This window comes from Vicugna pacos, chromosome 3, assembly GCF_048564905.1.
Source record: "Vicugna pacos chromosome 3, VicPac4, whole genome shotgun sequence".
NCBI lineage: Eukaryota > Metazoa > Chordata > Mammalia > Artiodactyla > Camelidae > Vicugna > Vicugna pacos.
The window spans coordinates 72,361,246-72,386,076 of record NC_132989.1 but is presented as its reverse complement, the minus strand read 5'-3'; the positions used below and the strand labels follow the sequence as shown (position 1 = coordinate 72,386,076).

Genomic DNA, 24,831 nt, shown 5'->3' with positions numbered 1-24,831 from the left:
AGGGGTCTATTTGTGACCTGGTTTGAGGAACGGATCCCCGTCCCACTTTGGGATGTCTCACCTTGGAGAGCTGCTCAGATTTGTTTTCCTCCTCTGTCTTCTTCCCTAATATCAGCCCCAACTCTTACTGTAAGTCCCCTCTCAGTTCCGGAGCCCACCAGGGGACTCTCCTTCTTGGGAAAAGTTCTGAGGCCCTAATCTAGTTCAGTTACTGTGTTTTACTCATGAGGAAACTGGGGCCCAGATGGAGAAAGTGGCTCTAGTTCAAGGTCACCAGAGACTGCAGCCGGCTCTCCTGACTCTGAGCCCAGGAAACAGATCCCGCAAAAGGGGGCAGGGAGCAGCAGTCATTATTCCCATGGGCTTGCTAATTTCCTGCTTTAAGTGGGAAGCCGAAGGACTGCAGGCATGACACAGGGCATTAGGAGCAGGGTCACCACTGGTGCAGTGGACTGCTCACCCACTGGCCAATGTGGTGCCCAGACTCCCAACCTGAGCCTCCTGCTTTCCTGAGCAGAGGCTGCAGATTGAAGGGCACGGTCACTGCACTGGAGTCAGCAAACCTGACCCTGGACTTGGACCTGCTGAGGAGGAGGGGGTGACCTTGGGGGAGCCATTCCCCCTAGGCAGGTCTCAGCTTCCTCTTCTGTAAAATAATCAGGGTTATGGTAGAATTTCAGTATCTATATCCCAATCCTCCATGATGATAAAGATCCCTTGGAGTGTTCCTTAAAAACCCACATTCCTGGACCCCCACCCAGATTTGGAATATCCAGGTGCAGAGGCCTGGTAACCTGTATTTAACAGGGGCCTCAGCTCGCTGCTGTCAGCAGGAAGTCACAGGACTTGCTGAGCACTGAGGCCTCTGCCGGCTCTCAAATGCTGAGTCATTGAAAGCCCGGACACACTGCAAGTATGACTGAGGGGAAGAACCCAGAATCAGCCCCAGCGGCTCACTCCTAACAGTATCATCAGTGAGTCACTTAATGTGGCTCCGAGGAACTGGGGAAACGAGATGGGTGAGTTTTAATCAGGGGAATTAACCGAGAGAGAGCAAAGGTAGGCCTCTGAGGAGAGGCAAAGGCAGTCCTGGAGAGCAGCAGTGTGGGTCTCCGAGTGGCTGGGGTTCAACACCTAGGGGAGGCCGGAGCCTGGAGTGGACCATCTCACTGCCTGCAGGGCTCTGAGTGGAGCCAGCTCTGTGGTTCTATTTCAGAAGATGAGTGTTTGTCCGGTACGGCCCAGAGTTTAGAGGTAGCCCTGCTTCAGAGGAATCAGCTGGTCCCTCTGGTGGCATGACCTGACTCTATAGGAGGCCAAATGCCAATTTGTGGCTTTATGGGCAGTGACACCCTCTAGTCAGAAACAGACGTGCAGAGAGGAGGAGTGTAAAAGAAAAATTACTCTGACACCTGTTAGACTGGTAAGGAAGACTTCATTTGAGACTCTTGCAAGAGGGGAGAGAGAATGAACTCAGCTCCTGATACCGCAAAGGCAACTGGGGGTTTATGGCCAACAGATTGAGGGAGTCAGTGGATGAAAAGTTACTAAGAGGAACTTGATTATACATCAAGGGTAGGGGGATTCTTGGTAGACTGGATTCTTGCTAAAGCACTTAGCTATTAAGGGTGGGGGAGTCTCAATAAACTGGGTTAGAAGGATGTGTGCCAAGACTTGGCCTAGCAGGCCAAGGTCATGTCAAGAAAAGTGCAGACGCTCCCGGGCATGTATCCAGAGGGAACTCTAATTTGAAAATATACATGCACCCCAATGTTCATAGTAGCACTATATACAATAGCTAAGACATGGAAGCAACCTAAATGTCCATTAACAGATGACTGGATAAAGCAGTTGTGAGACACACACAGTGGAATACTACTCAGCCATAAAAAGAATAAAATACTATTCGCAGCAACATGGATGGACCTGGAGATTGTCATACTAAGTAAAGCAAGTCAGAAAGAGAAAGAAAAATACCATATGATATCACTTATATGTGGAATCTGGGGAGAAAAAGTGAATGAGACAAATGAACTTATTAACAAAACAGAAATAGACTCACAGACATAGCAAACATACTTGTGGTTCTGGAAAGTGGGGTGGGGAGCTGGGAGGAATAAACTGGAGTTCAGGATTTGCAGATACTAAGTACCATATATAAAATAGGTAAACAGCAATGTCCCACTGTCTACCACAGGGAACTATATACAATACCTTTAATAGCCTATAATGAAAAAGAACATGAAAAGGAATACATATACATGTAAAACTGAATCACTATGCTGTACACCAGAAATTAACACACCATTGTAAACCAACTATATTTCAATAAAAAATAAATAAAAATAACATTTTAAAAAGAGAAGAGGGCTGAGAGTGAAACAGCACATAAAATGTGGACCAGTTTAAACTGGGTTTGCCTCCTTGAATAGGTTGATTGATGGATCAAACCTTGAGTTATTTTAGAGACAGCGCTGCATGAATGCAAAACGGGAACCTGCATCTCCAGGATGACCCCAGAACCAAGAATCTTCGGTCTGCAGAACTCAAAGAATAGGAATGTTGCCACTGGAGCCCTTTACTAACTGAGAAGACCTTCAATAGGGAAAAGCTGGCTTCCAGCAGCACGTGTGGCTTATATCGACTGATTCAAGACTAGCCAGTCAGCCTCCGAGCTTGAAATTCCCCTAATCCCTTATGTTTTGCCTGAACCCTGGTTTGAGGATGACAGAATTGAGCTGGGTTTCCTGTCTTTTTGCCAGTTGGCCTCACAATAAAGCTTTTATTTTTCCTCAAAAGCTGGTACTGTAGCATTGGCTTCTATACACGTTAGGCAATGAGCCCTTACTTGGTAACCGGCGGAGCCTGATTAAGGTTTGGTCAAGGAAGAAGTCTCTGTTAAGGGCTGAGAACCACCATGGTTGAGATGAGTTAAGAAAAAGCTGGAAGGAATGTGCATTTCTCTCCTTCAGGCTAAAGAACTGAGAGGAAGATTCATCCTCAGGTAGTAAACACGGGGGATTGAACTGGGGGCTTTTACTGCTTAACAGAGGCAATAATAACAAAATAGTAGTAACTATAGCTCTCATTTATTGTTTACTATGTGCTAGTAATTTCAAATCACTTCATTTGTGTCAAATCCAAATATTATTTCAAATCCCTAGAAAAACCCTCAAAGGTGGTATTATGATGTTAACTTTATAGGTGAGGAAACGGAGGCTCAGGAAAAAACGTTGTTGAAAGTCAGGATTTGAATCCGGGTCCATTTGATTCTAAAACTGCTGATTGTCACGATGGCGTGAATTTTATATACAGCAGTTTGAAGAGAGAATGGTTTATAAAGTGAAAGAGTAAATGAACACGTGAACTCTATTCAAGTCTAAAATAGGTTTCCAGATGAAAGGACTCTTCTTGTCTCTCGTAAGTCTCCAGAATTGTAGGAGCCTCTTATCCACACTGACTTCCCCTCTCCCTCTGTCACTTTCACTGCCTCAACTTGGATAGTGTAATTAAAAAAAAAAATTCCTAAGATGCATTACAGGAAAGATTGATTGGGTGCTGGCACTTGGAAACCCTGGGGATGGAGCAAGACTGATGGGCACCACGCAGACCTCCTGGGTGTGTGGACTTCCTGGGGACACTGACTTTCCTTTGCCCATTTTCAACAGAAGGCCACTGGTCAAAGCGGTAAAAGGAGAGAGAAGGCTTGTTCCACAGCCTGCTGTTTGTGGTGATACAGCCTATTCCCAGAAGTGAATGATTGATCTGAATGCTTAAATGGCTAGAAATACTAAGAGCTAATCTAAACCATCAGAATCGTTGGCTCCAACTCTAGCAAAGAAGGATAAACAAAATCTTTCTAAACTGGGAAATGGTTCTGGATTATTTTTCTTTGCTTTTCCAACTCATCAGAAATAAGCTTTCGACACCAGAATGTTTTGTTAATATTTTTAAATAGGCTTTATCATTTTGTTAATCAAGCTTATTACAAGCGTAGCATCTTTATATCTGTATTGCTGACTGGCTTCTTTCAAACCATGTTGACATTTTAGTTGTTTTTGAACAAACTTTTTTTTCCCTTTCTTTTCATGAAATAGGTCACGTCTTACTGGCTTCTTTGAAGTTGGCTGCCTTTTTAGGGACTTTTTTTTTTATCATACTGATTGGTGTGATTATAAAATATGCAGTGAGGACAGATTGACAGAAGGCTGGAGTGGAGAAGAAGGAAATAATTATCTGCCTTGTGCAAAATGTGTACTTGCAATTTTCTATGTTAAGTCACAAATTATAAAAGGTCACAAAATACCACTGTGAGCTATTTAAGAGAATATAGTTGTTTTGTGTCTGGTACTAGACTGTGGATGGTGAACTCCTAGGGGCACCCATTTTGTCAGGTTCTACTTGTGGCAAGACCCCTACAGACATTTCCCCGAACAATGTTGTGGCTGGAACCTGCCCTTAGGGTACCTAACATAGTTGCAAATCACACCTCAGCTACAACGTGGTTGTATCAGGGAACTTTGAAAAAACAAAGTTTATTACTCAAAACTCCTGGAGGATACATAGCACACCTGGGGTCACACAGCTAGGTTGTCATTTCGGGGCATAGAACCTGGGGTTCTGCCTTTATTCAGCGGTGGAGGGTGGGTGCCTATGGTTTTACAGATTCACTCTACTGGTGAATTCTAAAAGTAAGGTTAGAATACAACCTAGACCCTAGTATTATTATCTAATCCCCTTTTAAAACCAACACTTGTTGTAGCTGTTTCTTGCTTCAAGCAAGCTATTTATGCATTTCATGAAATCTAAGGTGCTTTTGAGGTTGACGACTCTATTTGAAAGGAAGGTGCAAATGGAAAATTTCACATCACCACATCATGACTGCCACCTGGCGGACAGTTATTTTATGACACATTGACCACATCCTGCTTTCAGAGATGTCTGCTGATTTTAGAGAGGTTAAAGGAGAAAAAATAGAGTGCACTTTAGAATTGTTGAATCAGGATATATATGCATAAAAGAAATATTAGGGACTAATTCTTTATTTTACATAATATTCTCATAGTCGGTCCTTAAATAATGACTGTTTTTTAAACCAAAAAAATTGATTTGCTAAATCTCATGTTGATGAAATGTCAGTATTGCACAAAGTAGGAGACAGCGGGCAGTGCAGCCTCGCAGAAGGTATGCTTGTTGCCTGCCTTTCATTTTCTGCTCTCTGTTTCCTTTTGGGAAATGTAGATAGAAAATTATTCACAGTCAGCTTCTTCTCTTTCAAATTAAACAACTAATAGTAGACCTTGTAAGATAGGTGGTGCTTTTTGTGGCCTCAGTGTTTTAGTCTGAAAAATAGCAAGGGACAGCCCTCTGTGTAGTTCTGTTTTGAACATGCAAAGAGCACAAGCTTAGACGGTCTGGCTCCTTTACTATTTATTAGCTCTGCAAGTCTCATGCCTCCTTGGGTGTCAGTTTCTTTGATTGTTAAATGGACATAGTCCTTCCAGCTCGAAGGGACTCCTGGGGGAATCAAATGAGACAGTAGGAGGAAGCATTTTGGTAACTATTCAAAGCTTTTCACCAATGGATGATGAGAATCATTAAAACAGTACTTGGGGAGTGTTTTGGCAAGTATCTGTGGTGGGAAACAGATCTTTACAACTAAAAATTTTTTTACTTTTAAGACTTTGAATGAAATCAAAGGGTTGGATCTAAGTCTCTGTGTTGTAAAGAATTTGGCCTATTTTAAGGCTGAAAAATGATGACAAGTTGTTAGCTTTCAGGACCACCATTTGGCCCCAGCAATGACGTTCAGGTCCCGCTCAGTGAGTGGACGTGGGTTTGGTGCACAGCTTGCTGGGCAGCCCACCCAAGAGCAGCCTCGACTTTCTCCCAGGCGCATGTTTACCTGGCAGGTATGTGGGGGCCTCCAGAGCTGGAGCGTGAACCCCCCTGTTTAGGCAGCCAAAGCTCAGAGCCTCCAGCAGTCTCCAAAATGAGCTTGGGGACTATGTGGGGAGCAGACCCAGGCCAAGTCAATGCAGGTGAAGACAAAAGCTTTCCTGAATTCTTCCGTGGGTCTGTCACTTGGGGATTGCTCTCACCTTTCCTCTTGCTGGCCTCGATTTGGAATAATCCTTTCCAGGTCCTGGCTAAATCTCTGACAGAAAACTTGTGTGTATGATGCTGGTACCTGGAGATGTAGAAAAGCTGACCCTCAAGGTCCCAGGGTCTGTGAAAGATCTTAGGTCGTGATCATCTTCAGCAGGAATGGAAATTATCACTGGCTTTTATTATTTTGTAAATAGTTCAGCCTACATATAACTTTCAGGGCAAAAAAATTTAAAGTTAAACTGTATATTTTAATTGGCTACCATGTGTGTTTATGTAGGTAGTTAACTTTATTAAAATATCTTTATAATGAAACTGTTGTATATATGTGTGTATATTATATGTATCATATATGCATATGCCAACATAAGCATACTGACATTTATGGAAAGTCAGTGACTGGAAGTGCTTGGTAGTGGATGTACTTGAGTGGTTCTTGTGCATAATCTTTGGTTTCTGGGAGCCCTGAGGGACGAAGTGTGACATAGGCAGGTGATTTTGCCCCTACCAGCTTGGTTACTCAGAATTTACCTGCAACTACCCTCCATGTAAAGTTTTCCAGGAGCCAGAGTCTGGGAAATGCCTACTGACTTTTTAGATGCCCTGAAGCCATTGGCTTAAACACAGAGAAGGCATTATTGGTTGGCTCCTGGGACACGACTGAATGCATTCCTGTTTTGCAGAGCCATTTAATTTATTTTTGAAAAAAAGTAGAAATATCACCTTTTTATGATTCAGAGCTGAAGGTATTTCCTTTGCCATGGAAAGAGGAGAGACTTCTGTCACCTACAAGAGAAGGAACAGCCTTGACTAGATTGATGTACAAGGACTTACTTTGGGTTCCAGAATGTACTGGAGTGCAGTGAGGCTTCTCTGAGGGAGGGCTGAGCTGAGGCTCTGTCCTCTTGTCTAATTCTTGGGGTGCTTAGTGAATGCTGGTGGAAGAGAGGGAGGGAGAGAGGGAGGGAATTGGCAGGGTCCGGGCTTTGAGGAAGCAGGTGTCAGGCTCAACAGGAATAACTTAGTCCTGCTAGAAATAACCTAGAAGAATATTTTTAGAAAAAGGACAATTTATTTCCCAAAGTAGCCAGTTTCTCAATATGCAGGGGTTCTGAGCCAGGCACAAGCTGTATCCTAACCAGGCAGTCAGGCTTGTCTGGGCAGGATGGATGAGTTAGTGGAACAGCAGCTGCAGGAATCTATTTATAGGAGCTGTGTTGTACGGGGTGAAGGCTCTTCTCCTGGAAGGTTTGTGGAGGAGGTTGAGGCAGTGAGGGATGGAGAGTGAGGTGAGCATCTCTGATGCTGGCTGCTGGGCTGGTCCCCGGAATCTGCAATCATACTTGAGCCCTAGAGAGATGGGAGGAGGGGAGAGGAGGGAGAGCAAACACGACCAGGACTAAAGGAGCTGTTTTCACTGGTGGACTCCCAGTGCTCAGATGGCAAAGTGGGACAGAGTCTAAGAGAGGGAGATTCTCCTTGTTACCTTATAACTGTCAAAATTCTTAGCATGAAACCAACTCTGGTTAAACAGAAAAGGAATGGACTGGAAAACTGTCTGTTGACAAAAATACCAGAAAGTCTTGAGAAGCAGGCTGGAAGAAGGCTAGGGCAAGAAGACCAGGCAGCTACAGGGCCACAGCCAACATCTTGTTAGTGAGGACATGGCTGTGACATTTGGTACAATATCTGCTGCTCCCAGCAACTAAGTATTGCTGTGGTCACTGCCGTCACTGCTATGATCGCCACTGTTTTTACTGCTTTGTGTCAGGAGGCACCGACTGAAAAATCTGGGGTGGGAGCATCTGAGTGATTAAACCTCTATCACATACTTGCATTCTAGCTGCAAGGGAGGCTGGGCGTGGGGAGGTTGGGTAAAGGAGAAGCTGGGAAAGGAAGCACCTGGGCTTTTTGGCTTCTTTAAAGGGAAGTGATTTGAGATATTGTTTTAGGAGCACACTGGGGAAGTTAACTACACAAAAAATAAAATATGCCTGCTCTGGAAAAGTTAGCATAAAGCTGAAAGACAATGACAAATTGATTGTCAGAATAAACTTCCTGGAACACCTTGTTTAAGATGAATCAACCAGTCATCTACTCACTTACCTTTCCTACAAAGGGAGAGAAGGGGAAGGGAAAGTTCTAAGACTGTTTGTATTTAATAAAGAAGGGTGGTAGGTGATATTTTCTAGAGTTACAAATCTCAATGCAAATACAGTTATCCATGACCACCAGCCAGCATTCAAGATTTTGAGAGATTAAAAGCTGCCTCTTTTTAGGAAAAGCATCAGGCTTTGAAAGCCAGATAGCTCAGAACAGGATTTTTTTTTAACAGAAAAACCTCACAAGGAAAAATTTATGGTTACTAAATATAGAACATTTCATTCTTAAATTTCTAGCCTCTAAATTTACCTCAAACTATTTTTTAAATTGTTGCTTGACATTTCATCTTTTTTTCTAGCATCAGTGGCTCTTTTATTTAGTATTTGCAATTAGTAGGGCCTCTTTTTTCAAGGTACAGAATTCCGTTGGCTAGAACTGAGTCCAAAAGGGCAGGGCTTAAAGAAGTCTATGGCTTGACAAAATAATGAGATTCTGAAGCTATACTAACCTGCTTTTATATAATGAAATGTCCATAACCCTCTTCTCCCCAAGTTACTCACAGACTGACATTCTTTGGGGGGAATTTTCTATACTTTAAGTATACTTAAGTGATAGTGGAAGACAAGACACAGACTGGAAGGAAATATTTGCAAAAGATACATCTGATAAAGGACTACTGGACAAAGAACACTTAAAACTCAACAGTAAGGAAACCAACAACCTAATTAAAAAATGGGTCAAAGATCTTAATAGACACTTCATCAAAGAAGACACTATCCAAATGACAAATGAGCATATGAAGGGATGCTCCACATCATCTGCCATTAGGGGAGTGCTCATTAAAACTACAGGGAGCTACCACCACACACCTAGTAGAAGGGCCAGCATCTGGAACGCTGACCACACCAAATGCTGGAGCAGCTGTGGAGTAGCAGGGACTCTCATTCACGGCTGGTGGGGATGAAAAGCAGTGCAGCCATTCTGGAAGGCAGCTTGGTGGAACCAGGGTCTGTCTTGATATTGTTGAGCTGCTCTGTCAACCAGCCCTGAAGTGCATCTACCTCTGGACTTCCTCCTATGTGAACAAAAACCTATTTGTTTAAGCCATCTTATGTGGGTTTTATTTTACAGCTAATGAATATCCTACCGACAGATACAGGAAGTACACGTTACTTTTATATCCAGAAAAGGATAAAATCAATTTTTAAAAACGCTCGTGTATTGGTGATTTGACATTGGCTTCCTGAAGCCACAGAAATAATTTTCTTCCCCCAGTTCATTTCTCCTAGACATTGGCTTTTGTTATTTATGACCACGTATTGCTCTGTGGCTCATTTATTTGTATTGCATTGACTAGATCCATGAGGCACAGTGACTGTGACCCCAGTACCTTAGCACAAAGCTTGACATTTGTCCTAGGCTCTTGCTCATAAGACAACGGTGGTTCATGTATTGGATCTCTCCCCAGGTCGGAGGCTATGCGAAAGCTGACCAAGTACACAGTGCTGTCTTGGGGAGGGCCCTCCAACATCTCATCAACATGGACAAGGCAACATTATCTTTAAATGGCACAGAAAGAGTGGTTTATTCTCTGGCGAGGGCAGTCAGGCCAAACTCTGGCTCAGCTAGGGGGATGGGCTCTTCCATAAAGACTGACAACCGGTTCCTGAAGCCACTGAGGGGCCTCTGAGGAAGGGGCTCACTGAAACAGGCTGAGGCAGTTGACTTAATCTCGTGGACAGTCTCCTTGGCAGCGGGGCAAACACCAGGACGGCCAAGTAAGAGGAGAGAGACATTTTCATAACAGACATGCATCATGGAGGAGGGGTTACCTGGCCTCGTGGGTGAATCCTGTGAGCAGACATGAGTTCTGGAGTCCAGTGCTTCAGTCAGTACCTGCGCTCCACAAGGAAATCCTAGAACGAGGGAATAACACGATAAGCTCTTTGGTGTTTGTTGGTATGAATCGCTGTCCTGAATGTTCAGGGCAGCTCTTTTATCCAGAAGGTAAGCAAAGTAAGTGAGCAATCACGTGACATCAGATGTGGGCTCTGCCTTTCAGAAACACAGATGAATGAAGAATGCTGAGTCACAGCTAACAACTCGTGGAGTGACAGGTGAATTACAAAAGGTAAGATTTGAGTTTCAAAACTCTTTGTCACCTAGGTTTAAAAGGGAACATGTTTGTTTATCTTTGGAAAAGAATCAGAGCAAGTACCGACAGGCCAGAGAGAAAGAATGAACTAGGTTCTTTCGTAAGGTTCTTTTGTAGACAAGGTGGCAATGAGAGAGACAGATGTTAGGATGCGGTGTGGAGTACACTGGTTCCACCAGCCTGGAGCTAATCGCCCCAGAGCGGTGGTTCTCCACCTTGACTGTACATTCAAATCATCTAGAAAGCTATTTTACATCTCTATATGGCATTCTCGGCTAGTAAATCGGAACTTCCGGTGTGGGAGGACAAGGGGCAAGTCCCCAGTGTTTTCTCAACCTCTCCTGTTGATTCTATTGTGGCAACAGAGAACTAGGTGCCCTTGGAGTGGAGCTTCCTTCCACCGCTCTGAGTTTCTCAGCCCTCTGGTTGCCCCGAGGACATGGAGGTTTCTAGTTGTGTCAATAGGAGTGTGGATGTTTTGATACAGCAAAACAAGTGGCATTTGAGAAACCCAAAGCAGACATTGCTGAGCCTTGAACACACCTCAGTTAGTACATGACATTTTTAACTTGTCTTCAGGATGTATGGGATGAGGGGAGATAATTCTGAGCAAAGCCACACTCACTGGGTATGCAGATTCACTGCATAAGATCTGCAGGGCAGGGTGGGGCAGGGCAGGGCACCAGGTCTATGTGGGTCTCCACTGCATCCCCAGGGTCCGGTCCAAATCAGCACAGAGTGTGGGCTCCGTAAATGTGTGTCGAAGGATTGAATAACTGTTAGAGGAAATTTCTTGTTTCAGACGTTTAATCTTTTGGAGAGAGGATGGTGAACAGAAAATCAGCTAAGCACATAGAAGATATTTATGACGCTTCCCATAAATTGATTCTGGGGTATGTACATCAGCCTGACTGTCCTCAGTGGATATGAAGAGGGAAAATAACAGACACATCTACAAATTTAAGATACTTCCCAGGTTTATAAACACACACGAGGAAGTTTGTCTGAATGGAGAACAATTTAACTGAACTTACGAATAAAAAATAAAACACATGAAACATACCATATAATGGTCTCCATTTCACAGAGAGGAGAACACAGCAGACAGTGAGTTTGGGGTGGTCTATTCTCAGTGCAATAATTACATATCCAATTGTAATTTCAATTCCGTGGAATATAAAGTCACCAGAAATAAAGTTTCTTGCTTCCAGACATTGACCTGATAATAATGCAGGTGGATTGTGTGTCTGTGCACCAGCTCCTACAACACAGCTCAGAAAAGACTTTACTGTCTGAAGAGGAAAATCCATACAAAAATCTATATAAACTTTTCAAGTTTACTTTAATCCAAGATTATTTACACAAATCTCTGTAGATTGTACCCCTTTTCCTAATGATTGCATTTCCTATCTAAACACACACATAAAAAAGTATCATGTTATGGTCCTTTTTCATATCTTCTGTTATTTTAAAACCAATCTATCCTATTGTAAAAAACTTCTAAACAGCAAAAAATGTGAAAAGTTACTGTTACCATTCTGAGTTTTATAAGTAGTCCCTCCTACGGAGGAGTAAGGTGGTACATTTTTGAAGTTCTTACTAAGTATGTAAATCTGAGAAGCACTGTCACAGAAAAAAAATTGAATATTATAAAGGGAAGGAAGACTTAAAGGATTTTATAACAGCCAGAGTTTGTCCTGCCTTTCATTCTATTTTTATTCACTTTAAAACTATCAGATTTGTAACCACTTATCACACAGGAAATCACCTAACAGATATGAAACACTCAGTGCTCCCTACTGGAAATATGAATATTCAATGATTGAATCATTGAATATGAAACATGTAAATATAGAAAGTGTAGGCATATAGAGCCAGTTTCTTCTAACAAAAGAATTCAAAGTTTTAACTTTCTGTGTGAATAAAGAGACATGAAATGGTAATGAAATCATACTGTTTCCTAAAAATCAGGAGGCTAACTGGCATGTTAGAGAAAATTCAAAGCTTTTAAACTTTAAAAATCTATAGTTTAGTTAACATCATCCATTACATTTTCATTAAAAACATGTACTTTTTCAAGTTACTGGCAATATTCTTTTTTAAAGTTCGAGGCTATTGAAATGACTAACCTCTTCATTCAGCTCTCCAGTTCACAACTTCTTTCACCTTGGAATGAGCTGTCGTCTAGTCAGGAGGGGATGTGAGAGACTTTGTCACCAACACTAGGATGCTTATATTAGATTACCTCTCAGCTGATGACAGGAGGGCGATTACCTTAACCCCACACTGGCTTTCACTGAAGTACTAAAAAGGGTTGTGGCCACGTGTCCTTTCAATGTCTCCTTTCAATGTCATATGAGATGAAGGCCACCCAAGGATCACCTAGAGATGTAATTTGATTCACTGTTTACTACTTTATTCAAGGTCCCAGACTTAGTGAAGTTGCATGTTAATTTGGATATTTGTCTTCTAGAGAAACAAGTAATTTCTGTCTTGGGGGAAAGGTCCCACAAGTGACAATTTCCGTCCCTGTCAGACAACAGCAGATTTGTATATAACCCAGCATTTTTATCCTAATGCTACTAAAAATGCCCAACTTTTCAAATGCTCTTGGAGCCAGTTTGCATAACTTCCTGGTTTCCTCGTTAGTAAGTGGAATAAAATCTGTCACATTTGTTCATTCTATTTGTATGACAGCATCATGTAACCTTTTGAAAATTGTGTTTTACCAGTTTTGAAGGTCCTCCACTGAGATGTTTGAGGGGGTTAACCCAGTGGAGGCAAATTAAACCAACTTGCCCACACGTATTTTCTTGTCTTCTGAAGTGAACCCCGGGTGGCAACAGGACTTTAACTTTTCTGACTCTCTACTCCTTTTTTTTTTTCCTACTGATACTATGCATCTTTCTTTTGGTTAGTGCACCTTCAATAAGTTAGTCCCAAGTGCTGGCAGCAATGATTGGGGTTTGCTCTTACAGTCTATTCGGTAATCTCTGTTGGATGTGTAATGAAGACCTGTTCTCTGCTGGGTGGGAGACGACAGAGAATCCAATTTAGTAGTCTTCTTTCCTTTTCTTTTCATTTTTTTCTTTTTTCTTTTGATCTGTTTGTTTTCAAACTCACGTCAATTAAGATCAATTACATGCTCACTAGGAAGAAAAATGACTGAGGTTTTGTGTTTCTGGTTTACTTCTGATTTGTAGCTAACAAAGCTATAAGCTTTCCAGGTGTTTCTGTCTGTTCAAATGCTTCTTCTATGATGAAAATTATTAATATTACTGCTGTTAGTGAGATAAAAGAATCTATAGATGAAACAGTATTTCATGTTGTGTATGCATCAGAATAGTCAGAATATCATTGTGGTATCCCAGAAAGGCCAAGGACATGCTGTGGAAAGGTTATATTTATGCCCACATCTATAATTGAGAAAGGTCTTTACCTCTCATTGTGTAACAGAAATAGTTTCCTAACACTGGAGGGTATTAAAAAACTAGATTATACTATCCCTTAAATTAAAGGAGCATTGTTCTGATTGGTTTATAAAGATAAATAATCACTTAAATGAATCAAATATTCTCTCAATTTCCCCAAAATACAGAAACCACACCTCCTCCAGTGCTTTGTGTCCTAGGCTTTTAAGAAAAAGAATTAAAGTTCACATAATGAAGGTGACTCTTTGAACAGATTAGCTTGGTTTAATAATTCTTGTTTTAAAAAATAATATCTATATGTCTTTACTCTTGGTTTATCAATATGGAGTATGATACAAATATACATTTAATTTTTTAAAATAGGATTTGGGTTTGTTTATAGTGCCCCTGTAGTGGAATTAAAGAGCACCTGACTTTTATTGACGACTTGACTTCTCTTTCACAGAGAAATTTTCCTACTGGAAAACCCACTGACAAGAGAAAGATAGTCTCGGTATACTTCTAGAAATAACAATCAATAAGATTTTGTTGACTGACACTGAATTTATTTTAATTATATTGTTTGAACTAATGGAGTGTCCTGGCAGGACACAGAGTTAAACTAAAAATCCTAAAGAAATCCTTTAATAATTTTACGTAATTAAAAAAAAAACTAGCGTGCAAACTAGCAGAAAAAAGTATTTTATTCATTTATAACATCATTTTGTAAACAATCACACTGTGCATTTAAAATTCAATAAGAACAAATCTTTTTCCTATGGATTTATAGCAAACCCTATATAAAGTCAATGAGTTAATGTAAGAGTGAAGATGAATAGCGTAGAATAATTTCTGAAAATGTTAAATTACAGCACTTGATACAAAGACAGATAACTATCTGTACCATAAAAATGTACGTGCCAAGAAACATTCATTTATCATTTTAAATATACAGTAAAACACACTTATTAAAAAAAGCATTAACATTAATTTTATTAAAACCAGTGAATTACTCAGAGGAATATTTATTAAAACTTACTAAAAATCAGTAAATATTGCAACTGAGGTAAAAATTTATAAGTAAACAAAACTATCATTTGTAAGGGCTGAAAGTAAACCGAAGGACAGCCACCACTTCGTGGTGACTATGTCTACTCCTTGATGTTCTGAAGCAGTTTCAGTAAATGTGACTCAATAACCTGTTGAACTAGAACAGACAGGTGATCAAGACCATGGCATGTTGATTATAAAATTGTTAAAAAACTATCAGATTCAACTTACCATCCCCAACTTTCTCCTAAAATAATCTCTAATTAGGATATACACATAGTCTGAGGGTGATAAGTTTACAGTGCGATACCTAAATACTTAAAACTTCATCTGTCACTGACTTTAGCAGCTGTCCAAGCTACTGGATTTTCTGTTCTTGGTTTCCAGGTTTTGAAACTGAAGGAGAGTCTAGAGTACAAGGCTGTTCTATGGAACAGAGAAAGGTCAACTATAGAGCATTTTATAAGCAGTTTGCTATGAAATGTTAAATACATCTTGTAAACAGGTGTGCACTTATCCTCCAGCAACTAACTATGTGGGCTGGTGAAAAGTAAAGTAACAAACTCATTTCTAGACTTTGCAGGACTTTGTTGGTTTTGCCCATGGTTAAAAGTATATGTTAGGAGTTAGGATAACATGCATGTTCTAGGATTGCAGGTGATGATACCCGTTTGGACCACTGGTTTATATTATTTAACAGCTTTACTAAAATGAAACCTGAGAGTTCTAAAATACTTACCACTTCTATAGCCCAAGGCTACAGCTAAATCCATAGAATTATATCCAGAGTCCGTTTCAATGGTTGGGTCAGCTCCATTTTCTATAACAAAAAAAATAGAAAAATCTACATAAATAAAATGAAAATGAGAATATGTCTCTGACTGGCTCATGTGCAATAACTGAGACAGATTTTCAGCAAATTTGGAAGATCTTTTCAGGCTGGTCTGACAAAGTACAGGACACACGGAGTGCACAGAATTCACTTTGGTGGGTTGGAGGGAAGACACTTCAAAACAAACAGGTATCCTCTAGAGTAACTGGAACTTCTAAAAACTACAGACAAAGCTTAGGCATAAAGATACTGCGGAAGAGACAACGGCTGTGGATTCACATGTGACCCCTAAAAGGAAGGCCACAAGGACAGATGTTCCAGCTGCAAGCGTGCTGTGTGATGCAGATGCTGCTTACACGGGCAGCCTTCGGGCAGCAGGCGCTCCAGGGGGAATCATGTATTTAATAATACTTCCTGATGCTCCCGAGGCCAGTTTGTGGGGGAAAAAAAGTCTTCATGTGGCATTTTCTAAATATTTCCACTTTTATCTGCTTACCTAGGAGCATTTTTACACATTTCACATGATTTCCATGTACAGCGTAAAGCAAAGGTGTCCCTCCATTCTGCAAAAGGAAAAGGTGATTTAGCTTTTCAAGGTGAGCAAGATTCAAATAATTTAATGCAGCTGTGAGAAGCTTTACTAAGAATTGGGCATGTGAAAGTAGTTTAGGGTAATTTTAATATTTTTTTAGAATACTTAAATCAGAACTAATAATTGAGTTTAGGACATTAAGATTCTCTTCTAAGTGTTCAATTAACTAAAGTAATTAATTATTCTTCCACGTGTTTAAAAAAATGTATTCGGTCTTCCCAAACCAAATAAATCCTAGCGTTTGTTTCAGTAATTTAAAAAACAGCATTACAGACTCACCCAATCATATTCATTTACATCAACTCCACAATCAAGCAGCATTTTGACAATATCTGTGTAGCCTTTACTGCAGGCCAATGACAGTGCACTTTCTCGACCTTTCCCTAACAGCTGGGGATCAGCACCCTGGAATGGGAAACGGAGATAAAAGACTTTTCAGTTTATGAAAACAAGAATACTGTTACTTCTGTCAATAATAATTACAGTTCAACACCTAGGTCAGGTAGCGTTCTGGGGTTCATAAAGAAATAACACAAACTTCTACTCATGGATGCTTTTGTCATCAAGGTTTGTCCGAATGCCTTCCTTCCTCCCTCTACCTCAGTCCTAACTCCTGTCACTCTGGAGTCAAATGGCATCTCCTCCAGGAAGCTTCTCCTACAGGGCTGACAGTACTCCTGTCCCCATGGCACTTAGAGGGGGCTGGGCATTCAGTTCCCTCTCACTGCTTCATGTATGACCAGACTGCCTGCTCAACTGGATCCACATTCCACAGGAACAGGAAGAGCACTTAAAATGTTTTCGATCCTCTCCCATTAAATCTAACTGGCTGGAGACACAGCAACTTTACTAAATACTTAACTGGACTTAAGTTAATGTACATAGACATTGTCTGAGGCATTTTCCTTACATTCTGAAGTAGAAACTCTACCACAGCTATTTGCCCGTGTGCTGCAGCCCACATCAGAGGAGTAAATCCTTCTTCGTCCGTGTGATTGATAACATTTTCTATTTAAAAGAAAAGCAATTTTTGTGATCTAATTTAACAACCGCATATTAATATTACTATGAATATACTGGCATTCTAAAAAGTTGACTATATTACTCAGTAAGGCTCGCTTTGTGTTGACTTGTGTTCACTGAAGTCCTGTTATGTGCTGCTGCAATTTGTAGTCTGAATGTATTACAATGTGCCTCAGTGTACATGGCTGAGTTCAAATCGCGTGTTATTTAAAGTGTAAACTACCAGACACAACATAATGCTAGGTATGAGAACACTGGATTCAGAATCGGGAGACCAGAGTTTGAATCCTGACTCTCTCACTTCCTAGCAGTGATGATTCTGGGCATGTCACTCAATTTCTCCAATATCCAGAATACTGCTTTGCTTATCTCCATGTAGAGTTGGGAGGACCACAATAAAAATATGGTTATATGATAGCCCTTGGCATTACATAGCTATGTATTATACAAAGTCCAAAATCTCATTAAAGCTATTTTCTACTCTCTAGCTGACATTTCTGCCTTTGAGTTTCTTTCATTTTTGGTGATTTGCTAACATAACATAGTATAATGTGAATGAAGATTGAATAATATGAGATGCAGTACTATGCAATTCTACCTCAAAACCCATTTTGTTCCCTAGATTTAGCCTACTAGTTATTAAGTCCGTAGGTTTTTTCCTAAATTTATTTAGTAGATGGAGAATAGAACTTTCAAGTACTTATAAACAAATAGAAATATAATGATGAAGTTCAGTCTTTCTTATAAAAGAATGACATGATCAAAAAAAAAAGCGCTCTGATGGTATGTCCTGTATTCAATCAATAAATCTGGACAATTAGCTAACTATTTGAAAAATGAAAATACAAGTAAAGCTCGATCTTTACCCCATTACACCAGAACATATTCCACGTGGGTCAAAGATTGAAATGTAAAAAAGGAAACCACAGAAGTTCTAGAATAAGGTATGAGTGAATTTATTTATAACCTTGCAGTAGGAAATCTTTTCTAAGCAAGATATAAAACTTAGAAGTCCTGAGAAAAAAAAAATTTACTACTTAAAAATGTTAAGCCTTTGTTTGAAAACATCATAAAGTCAAAGGAAAAATGGCAAACTGGGAAAAAATATATGCAACATAAACAATAAAAAGTGAATTTCTTTAACTTCAATAAGAGTTCAAATAAATCAATATACAACAGGCAGTTCACACAAAAGGAAATTCAAATAGACCATAATTTTAAAAAGGTAAACAAAACCAGTATGAGATCCCATTTTCCACCCATGAGACTGGCATAGATTAAAGTCTGATGATATTGTGTCAGTGAAGGAATGGGAAAACAGAAACTCTAACTGGTATGAGGACAGGACAGACATCTGGCAATATGCATAAAAATAAAAATCCATATGCCTTTTGACCCAGCAAATACACTTGTAGGAATTTACCCTGTGGGTATACTTCAAAAGAATGCCAACAATATCGTTTATTTAATAGCAACAAACTGGAATCAATTACCACCAGGGGGCTAGTTAAAAAATAACAGAGTGTATGCATATGCAATACAACACAAAATTACAGACCTATTAAAAGAATGAAATAGATCTTCATGTGCCTGTACAGAAAGATCTTAAAATTTTAAATGAAAAAAGTAAACTGCAATGCAGTGTGTATATTTTTGCTCTTGTGTAAATAAAAACATACATACACATTCTCACATATAACCCCAAATACAAATAGCAATATTTTCCAGAAAAGTCTTCCGAAAATGTAAGAAACTTACAATGTTTGATTTTGGAGAACAGGCTAGGGTGTTAACGGAAGCTGTATTAACTTTTATACTTTATCTTACTATTTTTTTTAAGTATCTATTGGGTTATCTTCTTGGTGAGATTATCCAACTTTTTTTTGTCTTTATACTTTCTTGTATAAAAATAAAATAATAAAAATCTAATAAACCTATTAAATTTGTTTCAAATATTTTTAAAATAGGCTAGTACCTTGTTCGATACGAGTAGCCAGGTACAGCATCTCTCCCTGAGCAGCCAGCTGGTGAACAGATAAAGCTGAAACAACACCATAGAAAGCTTCATGTGTATCTGCAGGGTACACTTTCATCACCTCATTGCTCATGTTTGTGCAGCAAATGTCTTTTCAAAACACAAGCCATCATTTTCTTGTTAAAAAAATCTAACCCAAAATATATCCTAACACTACAAGCAGCCATTCTGTATCTGAGAATTGACTCTTACATGTTTAAGGTAATTCGGACATTTGCAAAGTGCTATTATCAATGGTTATGCAAATTGTTTGGTCAATTATTAACAAGAAATGGTTTATGTACTTAATTTTTAAAACTATATTGTCATCCAAACTTATAAGGAAGTGTAAGGAAGTTGAGTCTTAAAAACCCTTTCTTCTTTTTGTGACCTTGGAAAACTGGTTAAACATTTTTGCCTGTAACATGAGGGATGTGGAACCACAGGATTTCTAGGGTTTTGTTTTTTTTTTTAGCTCAAAAATCCTATGGTTGGAATATTTTAAGACAATCTCTTCATTTTAAAACAAAGCCGAACAGGCACTGTTCTGTGACAGTTCACCTTAAAAATTAGCAATCACTTGATCCTTGATTTCAGGTGATATGACTGCATGGCCTTAATCCAGAAAGGAAAGCAACTGGGAGGCACGTGCACACTTACGGAAATAAAACAGAAACGGCTTTTGGGCGGAGTCATGATCTCTTTCTGGCTTAACTTCTATAACATACGATTTAAAATCAGGAGGGCACAGTGTTTCCAAAATAAAGACATATATTTCACCATGCTTTAGAATAGAGATGCATTTACCTTGTATTCTCAAATATAGTTCCCAGCATCAAATTGCTAACTTTTTTTCTCTCAATTGAGAAACCCATACTATATAGAATATTTTCTAGCTTATATAAAAAACCTTCATTTTATTTCTTCTAGAATAATTCTGCATTAAAAAAACTGTGAATTCAAAGTTTTTAAAAGGTGGTTTCATATGCATATTATATTCAGATTCAAAATTACAGTAGACATTACTCAGCTTTTACTACAGATCACTTGTTGATCAGTGATCTAATTTATAAGTAAAATGCATTGCAAGAACACAAAAACACTCACAATGTCTTACTTCACACAAAGTTCAGAATAACTCTCTGTTTTTATAGTAAAACTATGAAGGTTTTAAGAATTACTATTTTAGTCTGTATTTGTTCTCAACAGAAAAACATAAAACATGAAATATTTGAATATGCAATAAGTGAAAAAGTTTTAAATTACTAAAACTATCAGGACATTACTTAAGGTTTCCAAAATAGAATATGCACTTAATGAAAACAATGTTTCAAAGCCAAACTCTTGATACCATTAGTCATATGATTATTTTAATACATCAGTGGGAAATACTTACAATTTGCTAACAGAGGTGTGGTCGAGACCTCATTTCCTCTGTGCTTGTTGGTTAAAGTAGTTGATTGTTTTATGGGTGAGAAGTGCTTTGTTGTAGAGGGAGTGTAGACATGCCTTACTTGAATTCCCGGAGAAGGAGATGTGTGGATATTGCATTCAGCTAAGTAAAATTAATTTAAACACATTAAAACAATATTTTAACAACAAAGCATTTCAAAGTTCTAGGCCAATGTTTACATTAAAAAAGAAATACATGATGTATAATATCTTCAACTGATTCTCCTGTGATATTATTTTTTGGCATAAAAAGTCTGTACTAGTGAAAGTTCCAGAAAAAAATCTGTATTAATCTTGAGCAATTTTATCCAGAGATTAGTTTTGTTATTCAATAGATTGTTATAAAAGTAAATCTACAATATGATGACAAACTTCACTGCGTTAAAGCATAAGAAACTAATGCCAATTACGTATTTGTGGTATAGAGAATATTAAAAATATTTGTTTCTAAAAGGCACAAATAATTTTTCCCTATAATTTTAAAAGGTACAATAGGGAACTTTATTAGAGAATCTGTAAACAAACAAAGGTCAAGAAAGAAATTTTTAAAAAAATGTACTTATGGACATTACATAACACGAAATTATTTCATTTTGGTTTCTGTGAGATTCTAGAAAATCATATTATAAGATGACTTCCAAACTCTCTTCCCCAAACTCAAAATCTCATGATCCGAAAGGGGAAAAAAAAACCCCAAATAAACAGAAACAAAACAAATGCAGATATTTATACCATAACTTTCAACCTTTAAATAGAACAGATGCCACCTCCAGGTCAGAGTTAACCTGATCTTGAATATTTTTACTGTCCTCTTCATTTAAGGACTTCACAAACCGAGAACAAACATTCATATCAAATCGGTTAGGCAGTATGAACTTCATTCCCATGGCAACACCCTGAGCTGGTCCTTCTTCTGCATTTGAGTCCAGCTGATGTTCTATTTTAATGTCAGGCATGCCAGTTAGACTGTAGCTGCTGGGACACTCTTCCACTATCAGCTGGGCTCCAATATCCAGATTTGCTGATGTAGCCATGATTTCAACTGTAGTTTCAACAATTAAAACATTTCTTCATGATTTCCTCTGGGTTTTAAAAGAGCAGTACACAGTGTATTCTTGGAATTTGGGTATTAAAAAGTCTGAAAGAAAAAGATTAAAAGTGTTATATCAACTTAATGTACATAAAATAGTCATTTTCAATCAAGTATGCAAATAGTGCTCTTATAAGCACCTATATATAACAGAAAGCAATGTTGAGAGGTAGGGAAACCTGGGTATGAATCCAAGCTTCGCCATTTATTACCTGTGTGAATCTGTACAAGTTATGATGTCTCTGAGCCTCAGTCTCGCTGGTAAAATGGGGATACACCTCACAGGATCCTGGCAAAGACCAAATGAAATACAGTCACATCCTCACCTCCATTACTAGGTTCCAGCAAGTTTTAGTTACCCACTTTTCTCCTCTTTCCTATTCCTGAATATTGCCAAATGGATTTTTTAAAAAATCAGGCTAACAACAAAAATAAACTTTCACGTAAAAACTTTAACCTCTTACCTGAGGTTCATTTATAAACATGCTGTTTATAAGTGGCTCTCGGTATGAATTTAAGAAAAGACAGAACTCATGTAGTACCCAAGTCCATCAGCAACACCCATGTGATTCCTGGATACCGAAAGGCTTTACATAGCTTTGGTTAAGATACATTTATCAATCAGTTTTTGTTCATATCAAGTGGTAGCAACTTAATACAGGTTTTTATGAAAAATAAAGTGTATAGACTATGGACTGACTTCCTTTGCTTCAGTATCACTAGGACTTAAGGTCAACGTATAATTTTTGGATCCTGATCTTTGTAACAAGTGTTAAGAAATAAGAATTACTGATTTTTCCCCAAATATAGATTGTCAAGACATGAACTCAATAAATGCAAACTCTCAAAGCATAGATTTTAAGTACATCTGTTATTCAAACACTTACTATTGTTTTAAAATGAGTTTTCAGTAAGGTAATCACAGGCACTTTCCTATGGATCTTAATGTAATTTCAAGAGAAATTTCATTATTATACTTAAAATTTCTAAAAAAAGGAAGAACTCCACGATATATAATTGACCCAGATGTATAGTCACTGAGACAGGAAGAAAATTAATAACATCCAGTTAATTTTTTCATGTTAGGGTTTATTGCCTCTTAGAATTCTGAGGGTGCAGGGTGTTTTAAAATTGGAATTTATTGGAACTACAAGAGAAAAATGCATTAGGGTTACAATGGAGCAAAGGTTGGCAAATCATACGTTTACAGATAACCACTGTTTAGTTTTTAAACACTTTCCAAGATTAATTCTTATAACAGTCTTTTGAGTAGTCAGGGCAGATAATCATTATGTCCACCACAGAGAGAAGAAAAAAGGGAGCTCATGACTCTATCACCCTGTTCATTAAAATAAGCAGCACTAAACTAATTCAAAACTTCCAAGGGAGAAAGAGTTGAACAACAAATAACAAATAACAACAACAACAACAACAATAATAATACAGTTAGCAGGTAACAAAAGCAATACACTTTAGCAAAAGGCTAGAAGGAAATCAGAACAGAAAATGAGTTGTGATTCAAATGGAGATGAAGGTGCAATACAGAGGTCTTTAAAAGGATACTGCAAGATACGAACTGGGTTTCCTAAGGTAAGAGCCATCTCCCACAGACTTCTACCCAGAGGTGGGTGAAATGCAACTCCTCTGAGCTCTCTCAGCACCCTGCATATATCTTTATTTTAGCATTTATCATTCTCTTGAAATTTTCCAATTAAACTTTCAATACATTGAAAACTCCTCTAGGATGGGAAACCACTCTTACTAATCTTTGCACACAAAACACTGCTTGGTTCTATCAGGTGCTCCATAAATGTCTTCTGATCTGAACCTTAACAAAGTTTCGTATTATTTTCTATCCTGAAATGACCCTACAAGATGCTCAGCAATCTGCTAATTAGACCTGGCTTTCCATACCCAACATCACTACCAACTAACTGAGCAAATCATATACATTTCCTGAGACTTTTTAAATTTACCTATAAGATGAAGATGGTTGAAACAGTCATTTCTAATATTATTTCCAAGTCTAAGCATCTTCCATGTTACAAATCAGGGTTTATAGACGGAGTTACTGGTTTTAGAGGGAGGAAAAGCAAATGCATTTGGGGGAGGAGGGAGTAATCTCGGCACTGCTACAGAGAGGAGAAGCAAAACTGGTTAAGCCATAATTCTGGAGCGTTAAGAGAAGAAAGGGGAAAAAGATGATCTAGAAGAGGGAGTGTTGAGAAACAGAGATAAGGCCAAGGATAGCTAGGATCACCTCGATGTGTCAAGAGTCCAGGTAGAAAGGGAGGGAGACCCTTACGAAATGAAGTGGGCATCTGAATTAGTCCACAGTGGGTGCTAATATCAGGACCCCCTTCCCCTGGTTCTTCCTAATCCTGGAATTGTCCTACAAGGTGCTATGAAAATGAATGATGCCTCACAGGCGACAGGTGTCCCGGCGTCCCAGGACAAGAACCCGCTGGAGGAGAGATGGTTGGTTGTACGGAAGTCCGCCGCTCTGTCGCCAGCCGCCAGCTCTGCCCGAAAAGTCCCGGCGCGGCTCAGGTACGGCGGGAGGAAACTCGCTCAAAGGCGGCAGGCTGGTCCCGGGGACAGGCGCCGGAGGCCGACCGGGTGGGAGCGCAGGGCCTGACGACCACCGTCGACAGCCCACAGCGAGTCGGGCCTTTCCATCTGTGGCCACAGATTCACTGCAGGCCCTCAAGCCCCGGCTTGTTTTGACCGCGACGTCACTTCCGATTTCTTCCTTCGCTTTCCGGACATAAAACGTTCTGCATCATCGCAGCCGAGAGGACTTCCAGGGTTTTTCCCGCCGCTGCGCTGCGCGGTCCTTACCGCCTGAGTACTACAGAGACAAAGTCGTTTCAGTTACAGCTCTGGGCACTAGAACCGGCCTTAGTCTTGCCCTTCGGCCACGCCTCCTCTTCTCCATAGCCCCGCCCACCGGGCCCGCCCCTGCGTCACCCGGCTGCGTGTGTCTCTTGAGCCTGCGCCGT

The 24,831-nt window shown here is 39.5% G+C and overlaps 1 protein-coding gene across 1 annotated transcript; it reads right to left on the bottom strand.

The window, feature by feature from the left end:
* Window positions 1–14,462: 14,462 nt before the first annotated feature.
* ANKRA2 (ankyrin repeat family A member 2) lies at window positions 14,463–24,751 on the bottom strand. The gene is made up of 10 exons (XM_072958532.1): window positions 24,256–24,751; window positions 22,042–22,118; window positions 21,485–21,877; window positions 20,684–20,842; window positions 19,249–19,314; window positions 17,161–17,258; window positions 16,530–16,655; window positions 16,155–16,221; window positions 15,566–15,646; window positions 14,463–14,983 (listed from the first exon to the last, which is right to left on the bottom strand). The coding sequence occupies exons 3-10, from the start codon at window positions 21,771–21,773 to the stop codon at window positions 14,928–14,930; spliced, it is 942 nt and encodes a 313-aa protein (XP_072814633.1). The 5' UTR covers window positions 21,774–21,877; window positions 22,042–22,118; window positions 24,256–24,751; the 3' UTR covers window positions 14,463–14,927.
* Window positions 24,752–24,831: the final 80 nt, after the last annotated feature.